The 10,468-nt window shown below is 44.0% G+C and overlaps 1 protein-coding gene across 3 annotated transcripts in view; it reads right to left on the bottom strand.

The window, feature by feature from the left end:
* Window positions 1-16: 16 nt before the first annotated feature.
* The window catches only part of piwil2 (piwi-like RNA-mediated gene silencing 2), a 95,304-nt gene continuing 84,852 nt past the window's right edge, over window positions 17-10,468 (bottom strand). For all 3 annotated transcript variants that reach the window (XM_015972008.3, XM_015972007.3, XM_015972009.3), the window contains exon 24: window positions 17-385. In XM_015972008.3, the coding sequence (XP_015827494.3) occupies window positions 229-385 (157 nt within the window). In that variant the 3' untranslated portion in view covers window positions 17-228. The remainder of the gene's footprint in view (window positions 386-10,468) is intronic.

Genomic DNA, 10,468 nt, shown 5'->3' with positions numbered 1-10,468 from the left:
AAATCATTTCCATATATTTTCGTACAATCACTTTTTATTAGAGATTGGAAACAGTGCAGTGCAGTGCTGCAAATGTACACAAGTGCAAAAACAACAATGATAAAAAAACAAACTTCTTGTATACTTTAAAACTAAACAAGCTCTTTCTGAAGCTGACAGCAAACAAACAGATCATGCAAAAAACAAAACAGAAAATACAACGAACTTTAACGCTGGAATGTGTCAAACTTAAAGGAAGAAAAGCTTGTCTGCCAGCTGGATGGCAGGCTCTGAATGGAGGTACTGGCCAGCGAGGAAAGCCAGTTTGTGTGCGTATTTGCACGGGGCTGGGACTCGAATAGTTCCGGACCAGTTCCAGTAAAGGTGGCACATCTTGAATGTGAGCCTGGAACAAGACACACAGTAATAGTAGTAATATTAGTAATAAAAACAACAATAGTGGGTAAGACTTATGGGGCTGCTCGACTATGTGGTACACGATATTTGGTAATTTTGACTGAAATTGGGTTCTCGAATATACAACATGATCTTTAATTAATGTTGATAAAACAAATACTTAAGAGAGATATTCAGTGCAAACCAGGGATATCCAATATTATCAGTCTATCATTAAAGGTTGAATATGGAACATGAACACCGAAGCAACATTTAGTGTGCGGTTGCAATAATAATAATAATGTAATATAAATAATATAAAAAAACTTATATAGCGCTTTTCAGGACACACAAATACACTTTCACACACTCACATTCATACACTGCCAGAGATGGGAAGCTACTTTGTAGCCACAGCCACCCTGGGGTGGTCTGACAGAGGCGAGGCTGCCATTTGGCTCCGTCAGCCCCTCTGACCACCACCAACACAGGCAAGTTGGGTTAAGTGTCTTGCCCAAGGACACAACAGCAGAATACCCCTACCAGGAACTGGAATAGAACCCATGACCAATTTTCCATAGTACCAGCCTTGCTGTGTCACGTAGACAGTTTACCATATTTGGCAACCCACAATGGTGCCCTCTATTTGCTGGGAAATATGAACATAAACCCAGTGTTGAGCCCATCAAAATAAATATTTGATTTTTTTAAAACTAAAATGTATAACATTTTAAAGGAAATACATTACCTTCACTCTGCACACCTCTAAACTCCTCATTGAGGTATATATTTTTTTAAATATAGCTTTTGACTATATAGTTCCTTACACAACCTTTGATATCAACATTAAATATTAGAAAATATCTAAGTTAGTAGCTAGACAGCTAACAAACCACTAAAAGACAGATCTTCACCACAGGATTGCTTTTCTTATCTGAAGATATATCATCTATCTATCTATCTATCTATCTATCTATCTATCTATCTATCTATCTATCTATCTATCTATCTATCCATCTATCTATCCATCTATCTATAAATATATATATATATATATATATATATACACACAGTGAGGCAAAAAAGTATTTAGTCAGCCACCGATTGTGCAAGTTCTCCCACTAAAAATGATGACAGAGGTCAGTAATTTTCATCATAGGTACACTTCAACTGTGAGAGACAGAATGTGAAAAAAAAAAAATCCAAGAATTCACATGGCAGGATTTTAAAAGAATTTATTTGTAAATCAGGGTGGAAAATAAGTATTTGGTCAATACCAAAAATTCAACTCAATACTTTGTAACATAACCTTTGTTTGCAATAACAGAGGTCAAACGATTACTATAGGTCTTTACCAGGTTTGCACACACAATAGCTGGTATTTTGGCCCATTCCTCCATGCAGATCTTCTCGAGAGCAGTGATGTTTTGGGGCTGTTACCGAGCAGCACGGACTGTCAACTCCCTCCACAGATTTTCTATGGGGTTGAGGTCTGGAGACTGGCTAGGCCACTCCAGGACTTTCAAATGCTTCTTACGGAGCCACTCCTTTGTTGCCCGGGCGGTGTGTTTGGGATCATTGTCGTGTTGGAAGACCCAGCCACGTTTTATCTTCAAAGCTCTCACTGATGGAAGGAGGTTTTGGCTCCGAATCTCACGATACACGGCCCCATTCATTCTGTCCTTAACACGGATCAGTCGTCCTGTCCCCTTAGCAGAAAAACAGCCCCAAAGCATGATGTTCCCACCCCCATGCTTCACAGTAGGTATGGTGTTCTTGGGATGCAACTCAGTATTCTTCTTCCTCCAAACACGACGAGTTGAGTTTATACCAAAAAGTTCTACTTTGGTTTCATCTGACCACATAACATTCTCCCAATCCTCTGCTGTATCATCCATGTGCTCTCTGACAAACTTCAGATGGGCCTGGACATGCACTGGCTTCAGCAGCAGAACACGTCTGGCACTGCAGGATTTGATTCCCTGCCGTTGTAGTGTGTTACTGATGGTGACCTTTGTTGCTGTGGTTCCAGCTCTCTGCAGGTCATTCACCAGGTCCCCCGTGTGGTTCTGGGATTCTTGCTCACTGTTCTCATGATCATTTTGACCCCATGGCACGAGATCTTGCGTGGAGCCCCAGATCGAGGGAGATTATCAGTGGTCTTGTATGTCTTCCATTTTCTGATAATTGCTCCCACAGTTGATTTTTTCCACACCAAGCTGCTTGCCTATTGTAGATTCACTCTTCCCAGTCTGGTGCAGGTCTACAATTCTTTTCCTGGTGTCCTTCGAAAGCACTTTGGTCTTGGCCATAGTGGAGTTTGGAGTCTGACTGAGGCTGTGGACAGGTGTCTTTTATACAGATAATGTGTTCAAACAGGTGCCATTAATACAGGTAACAAGTGGAGGACAGAAAAGCTTCTAAAAGAAGACGTTACAGGTCTGTGAGAGCCATAGATTTTCCTTGTTTAAAGTGACCAAATACTTATTTTCCACCCTGATTTACAAATAAATTCTTTAAAAATCCTGCCATGTGAATTCGTGGATTTTTTTTCACAGTCTGTCTCTCACAGTTGAAGTGTACCTATGATGTAAATTACTGACCTCTGTCATCATTTTAAGTGGGAGAACTTGCACAATGGGTGGCTGACTAAATACTTTTTTGCCCCATTGTACAATCTGCCAGAATGACTCACCACCTTCAGATTTCTCCAACACCGATAAAAATGATCAAACACGGAACATATCTTGCTATTAACAGGGTGCGCAGGTCAGAGTGCTGAAGCTTGGAGCGCATTACAATTATGAAGCTAGGGCACATATGGGGGACACGCACGCACACACACACACGCAAAATGTACTTGTTTTCAATTGCATTTTTGGGCCCACTTACTTTTTCTTAGGCCCACCCACAAATGAGTTTCTGGCTACGCTAATGGTGACATATGACAGACTTCTCTGAGCTCCGCAGCCATTACACTTTTCACCTCGCGCACCCCCTAGCGACAGCACATCACTTAGGGAATCCCTGGTCTAGCCCATTCAAGAGCAAACTCCCCACCAAGGGATGCCCTAAACTGGAGGTGCATGGGATGGGAGAATTGGGGCTGGCCGAACCCCCAACGGTGGAGCCTTCAGTGGCATACCACCTTCACCCCAACCGCAGATCCGTGTCAACATCATATAGCATTGCTCTCCCATCTAAAATGGATCGTCTCACGGCATCCATTTTTCAGAGGATGTACAAATATGCTGGCCAATCTGTGTGTTCCCTCAATGTGGTTACTCTCTTGTCAGCTTATCAAGGAGAAATCCTGGAGGAAATGGGTCGTCAGCTGGATTCTGGGGTGCCTAACCCTGTTTTATGGGATGAAATTTGTGTGGCGAATGATCTCATCTTGCGTTCCTCTAGAGGAGCAGTCCAAGGCTTTGGACGTGTGATGGGATTGGTGGTTTCGGGTGAGAGCCTTGTGGCTAAACCTGTCAGGCCTAGGTGACACCCAGAAAGCTATGTCATGGATGCAGCATACAGGGTATCTGCAGGTTTAAGGGAGCCAAATTTAAGACTTTTTAAGACCTTTTTAAAGACCACTTTGAACAAATTTAAGCTATAATTTCCAGCTATTGCCTGGAACTGGTGCTAACCACGTCGTGAACGTTGGATTAGCCATCCAGTTACCATTACTGTTGCACTTCCCCATGGCGCAAACTCCCACTAGCATGCTCATCTAAAAATAGCCCCCTTTCACAAACCAACCGAATGCGTACGGTTCCGCTTATGCCAATATCTTACACAAAAAATGCTGAACTAACTAGAAATTCACGAAAATTTTATAGAAATAAAAGAATCTTGTTTATTGGGTCTTTGGTAATTTAAGACCTTTGGAAACTATTCAAGGATTATTTGTCATTTTTAAGGATTTTAAGGCCTTAAATTTGGAAAAGCAAATTTAAGACTTTTTAAGGACCTGCAGATACCCTGAGCATATGACCCTACCAAAGGTTTCTTTGGCCCTGCCTTGGAGAAGATGACAGAGACAAGTACCCACAGAAAGCAGGAAGGTGAGGCCTTCAATCTTTGCTTGCCTCGTAAACATAACTCTCAGCCAACTTAGGTACCGAAACCTGGGTTTGCAGCAGCTGCCTCAACTGCAAAGGGTCAACAAGGTGGGGCCAGACCACAGCGATCAGCAGGTGGTCAGCCAAACAAGGCGGAGAATCCTTGCATGTGGGGGAAGCACTCCTTTGCCGCAGCAACCGCCAGGAACCGCTCATCTCACCCCAGCGAGGGAAAGAGGAAGAAGACATCCTAGCTGCGCTTGCTTCTCCTCTCCAAAAGAAGAGGAGGTTTTCAGAGGAAAAAACAGATCTGTGTTCAGGGTTCAGACTAGGGCTGCAGCTATCGAATATTTTTGTAATCGAGTACTCTATCGAATATTTTTTTCGATTAATCGAGTACTCTAATAAATTACCCTTTTGTGTTTGTAAACCATTATATCATATATTGATGAGCCAAGATGGCGTCGAGTATGGCTGCCTCGTCGCGAGCTCCACCAAGTTCCAACATTACACGCTCCATAATGTACATTAATGCCACTGTTTTGCACATACCAACCTCTGTACATTTTATATCTCTTATCTTATTGTTTACTTTATTCATTTGTATACTTAGATTAGCCATTTTTATATTTTACTTGTTTTTACATTACTGTATTTTTGCACAACTCTGTTGCTGTGAAGCTCGCACACAAGAATTTCACTCGCATGTACTGTACCAGTGTACCTGCACATGTGACGTGACAATAAAAGTGATTTGATATCAAATAGCATGTTATAATTATGAAAGACCTCTTAAAATGAGCAAGCAATTGCCAGTTATTCTTCAAGTTTTATTCAAAATTAGTTTGCATAACTTCAGCACTTCAACTTTACTTCACAGTAAACAAACGCCTGTGCAAAAAATAAGTAAACAACCTGAGCCGATTTTCCCCTCGTGTGAGAATCTGCTAGCCTGCAAGTCAGACAAAAACTAGGAGGATAACGCTGCGAGCGGCTGCGGCCCAAACAGAACCAGAACCGCTCACGGCGCAAACAGCTCGCCGGCTGTTTCCCTATTAACACACGTCCGTTTTAATTTCTACACTTTTTTTTCTCACACTAACAAGGATTGCCAAAAGCATGTTTGCTGTGGTTTTGTCAAATTATACTGATCACAAAACATTTATTTACTTTCTTTCGTTTTCCTCCGCCACTCATAAATACCCGTGTCCTGCTGCAGAAACCCCGAGGGACAACAGACATCAATAACACAATAAAAAGTCCAACGTGTTGTGTAAAAACTGCTATTTTTAGCACATTTTAAGTCCGACGTGTTGCTACCAGATGTAAGGTGTGAGCTGAAACTGAGTGCTACAAACGAAAAAGTCGCAGTGTCCGCAGAATATATAGAAAAACAGGCTAAAAAGCATTATCTTGTAGAGGCTCTGAGTCCGCTTGCAGAAGTGACATTTACAGGTGCTGCAGCACGGAGGATGTGGTGTTGTGCTAGGCTAAATCCATTTTACAGTATTTACACTGGACTACGCTTTCCGTCTTACGACGTGAAAGATGGTCCCACAACTTTGACTTTTTCTGTCTTTTTCGCACTCCACCGGTGCCCACGTTGTTAAGAGAAAGTTAAGTTATATTCGCTACTCGCGTGTGCATTCAGTCCAGTGGGCATGTGCGTCACTTATTTCGGTCCGGGTGAAACATGACCCCGGGCGATTGCAAAGCCACGAATTAATTAAATATGAATTAAACGAATCCTCGAGGCAGAGAATTTGACTCGAGGATTTTTTGTACTCGAATTATTCGAGGTACTCGAGGAATCGTTTCAGCTCTAGTTCAGACACTCCTGTGGTTCCCAGTCCAGCAGGAGTTTTGTTCGCTCCTCCTTCTTCAGTTCAGAGAGACAAGTATGAGGAGCAGAAAACCAAGTGTCACCAAACACTTTTCAGTTTTCAAATGACCACAAAGTCAGTGTAACCAAGCACTTTGTTCCCAAATGTGTACAAAAATGTTCATGGGGATCGTTTAAAAATAAAGACAGATTTTCTGCTGCCAGGCATTCAGCCAAGGGCAGACAGCTCCCCACAAAAAAGTAATTAACAAGCCCCATCAGGTCCCTCTGCGCCCAGAAGAGGGCCCTCTTGCTCTTCCCACGGGACGAGTCGAGGCTCCTCGGGTGACGGAGATGACGTCACCCAACAGCGGCTTGCTTTCGGCTCGGGCCGAGAGGTGGCATTCATGTGCAGCTTCCTCTTGGGTTCTGATGACAATTTGTCGGGGTTACAGGCTTCAGTTTGCCTCAAAACCGCCCCATTTCAACGGGATAATAACGTCAGTAGCAAAAGAGGATTCGGCGCATATCCTGGAAGATGAAATCGCTTCACTGTTGAAGAAAAAAGCGATCAGGATGTGCCGAGCGACGAGGCCCACCAGGGTTTTTATTCAAGCTACTTCCTCATTCCAAAGAAGGACAGAAAATCTCTCAGTCTCATACTCAACCTGCGTGTGTTAAACACTTACGCAAGTACACTTTCAGGATGTTGACTCACAAAACACTCTGCCGTTCCGTCCGTCCAGGAGTTAGGTTTGTCATGATCGATCTCGTGGATGCCCATTTTCACATCTCTATTCATCCTCCACACAGGAAATTTCTGAGGTTGCCTATCAGGGCACAGCCAATGAGTTTCAAACCATCCCGTTCGGGCTGTCATTAGCACTGAGGGTGTTCACCAAGTGTGTTGAGGTGACTCTGTCCTTATTGAGAACTCACAGGATCAGAATTTTCTCTTACATAGACGATTATTTGATTTGCACTCTCTCCCGGGAGCAAGCAACCAGTGCCATGCTGGTGGTGTTGAACCATCTGACCAACCTGGGGTTCAAAATAAACTGGACAAAGAGCAGTTTATTCCCCAGACAGTGCACAGATTATCTGGGTCTTCAGATAAACTCTCTCTCTCCTATCGCATCTCGCTGTCAGAAGAGAGGATCGTGTCCTTCACACAGTGCGTTGCACATTTTCAGTTAGGAAACCATCTCGGCCTCATGGCATCAATGATTTCTGTGGTGCGACTGGGGCTTCGTACGATGAGAGATGTTCAGCGGTGGGTGAGGTTGTTAAGACTGTGCTCCCGCAGTCATCTCCACCGCAGAGTGAAAATAACTCTGGAGCGCATGTCGGCTCTCCAGCCTTGGAGAGACCGAACAGTTCTCACAACTGGGGTTCCGCTAGGGGCGGTGGTATCCTGTGTTACCATGACGACGCGTCCCTTACAGGTTGAGGGGCCACTTTGATGGGGAGAGCAGTGAATGGCGTTTGGTCACGCAGTTTGAAACGGGTTCCCATAAAAGTGCTGGAACTCCTAGCAGTGTTTCTAGCTTTAAAGCACGTCCTGCCCTACTTAAGGGACCGTCATTTCTTAGTGAAAACAGACAACACCACAGTGGTTGCTTATATCAACCGTCAGGCCGGGACACACTCCCTACAGCTGCACCCACTAGCCAAGGAAATAATTAAGTGGTGCAGCTCCAGACTTCACTCAGTCCGCGCAACACATGTGGCGGGCAGCTTGAACAGAGGGGCAGACCTTCTGTCCAGAGGATGTTTTCTGTACAGAGAATGGAAACTCCACCAAATATGGCAGAGATTCTGTCAGGCTACCGTAGATCTCTTCACCTCATGGGAAATCGCCCACTGCCCATCCTTCTTCTCCCTGACAGACACGGACGCACCTCTGGGGGAGTCGATGCATTGGCTCACCAGTGGCCGAGAGTGCTGCTGTATGCGTTTCCTCCTCTCAGTCTGATTTCCTCCATTCTAATAAGAGTAACCCCTTCTTTCCACTGGAGCCGTCAGCAGTACGTTACTGCAGCAGCACGTCATAGCTGCTGATAGGAACCGCTGTGGTCAACAGAACCTTTTCCACCTGAGCCGTCAGCAGCGCGAGTCGGCCGCGTCTCAGGAGCAGCATGTCGCGGCCCTTACGCGCCGGTTCTATTTTCTACGCGTGACGCCTCTGAAACGGGTCAAGTTCGACATTTTTGGAGAAGGAAAGACAGAAAATCATACGCGGAAACGGAGCGAAGCTCCCGAGATTTTCAGAATAAAGAAACGTACTCCCTTCCGGTTGCTTTACTTTTAAAAAAAGTTACTAACTGTGCGGCCCCGTGAGAAGTTATCACCTAGCTAGCGGTCTCCTATGTTTTTCAGGTCCGTATTGGCGATTATAAAACTGACAGAACATAAAACACAAACATTTTGGAGCCATGTTGTAGTTTTCTCCTGCTTGTTGTTGTTTACTGACGAAGTCACTCGTGTGACTTCGTGCTCTGTCGGTGACAGCTGCTCCCCTGCTGCTTTGCGTCTCGTGGGAAGGACCAAGCAGCAGTTTACGCGAGCAAGACGTGCTGCTGCAGGCTCTGGTGGAAAGAAGGGGTTAGGGAACAGGGCCTGTCTTTGATCTTGGTGGCTCCGTTGTGGCCATCCAAACAGTGGGTGGCAGAAATAATCCAAATGCTTTGGGTCAAACCCTGGTCCCTGCTTGTCCGCAGGGATCTCCAGGCCAGGGGAGAGATTTATCACCCTCACCTAGACCGCTCGTCTTTGTGGGCCTGGCACGTGAGGGGTGGAATCTGAGCCTGGCAGTCCTGCCCCCAAGCGTCATTGATACCATTCAAAACGCTAGGGCCCCCTCAACTCACGCTCTTTACAACGGTAAATGGAGAGTTTTTGAGGTGTGGTGTGAAGAAAAACATATTATCCCATTTCAGTGTTGGGTGGTGGATGTACTCTGTTTCTTGCAGAGTCTGATGGACAAGGGTAAAGCTTTCTCCACTATTAAAGTTTATCTGGCTGCAATTTCTGCATGCAATGTGGGGTTTGGTGACAAACCAGTGGGGCAACACCTGTTAGTGAGTCACTTCATGAAGGGTGCACGCCGTGAGCTACCAGTCTTTAGGCCACTGGTACCACTGTGGAATCTCTCTTGTTTTGGAGGCCCTCTGTCATCATCCTTTTGAACCTGTAGATGGGGCTGGATTGAAAATCTATAATCAACAGTCAATAACACTAGTGAATAGTTAGGGTGTTGTTGTTAAAATGTTTCTCTAATATTTATCATATAGACTTGAGTGCCGAGTTCTCCTCTGCTCTTTCTGCTACAGACTGAACTGAAGATGGATGCTCTACAGCAGGAGTGGGGAACCCTGGTCCTCGAGGGCTGGTGTCCTGCATGTCTTTGCTCCTACACTTCTGATTCAGTGGTTGATTCACCTGTTCTGCAGCTCATCAAGCTCTGCAGAAGCTTGTTAATCACCTGCTGATTGAAATCAGTTGTGATGATGCAGGGTTGAAACTAAAATATGCTGGATAGCGGACCTCGATGGACCAGGGTTCCCCACTCCTGCTCTACACAAATATTAACAACTGTTGAGTTTCTGTCTGATGGCTCAACAAAAGTCAGATCCAGCATGGCAGCAAGTTATGGAGCCAAACCAAAGTGTGAAATTAGCAGGAAGCTGGTGAGCTGCGAGCTGAAAAAGGTAAAAACAACACAACCTGAAGGTTCCTCATCTCCAGGCTAACACAGAAGCTGCTGATGAGTCAAGAACACTAAAGAGTTAGTGAATACAGAAGATGTTATGAAATAGTGTGTTAAAAAAAGACTAGATGAACTTAAGATGTTGTTGGTGTGTTTTAGCAGGTTGCTATTGTGTATTTTATATATTATTTTATTATTATTATTATTTTATACATCACTGTTTGACATTTTTCAGTAGAATGCATCTTTCTATTCTAAAAGGTCCATTTATTTTTACTTGCATGTAAATATGTACATCCCTATAAAACATCTGCTTTATAAATGCTTTGAAATATTATCAAGTAATATTTCTTTTTTTCCGCTTTTTATATTTTTTATCAATCGTGTTATAACATTTGATTTTAACACTGAGCAGAGCACACAATTAAGATTCCACAGTTAGTTAAATTCAGTGTTTGAAAAAAAATTAGTTTCAGAATCTTTAGCATCCACAGTTGTTAGTGG

The sequence above is a fragment of the Nothobranchius furzeri genome, chromosome 17 (assembly GCF_043380555.1).
Source record: "Nothobranchius furzeri strain GRZ-AD chromosome 17, NfurGRZ-RIMD1, whole genome shotgun sequence".
Classification (NCBI taxonomy): Eukaryota; Metazoa; Chordata; class Actinopteri; order Cyprinodontiformes; family Nothobranchiidae; genus Nothobranchius; species Nothobranchius furzeri.
This window is presented reverse-complemented; position numbering and strand designations above follow the sequence as displayed.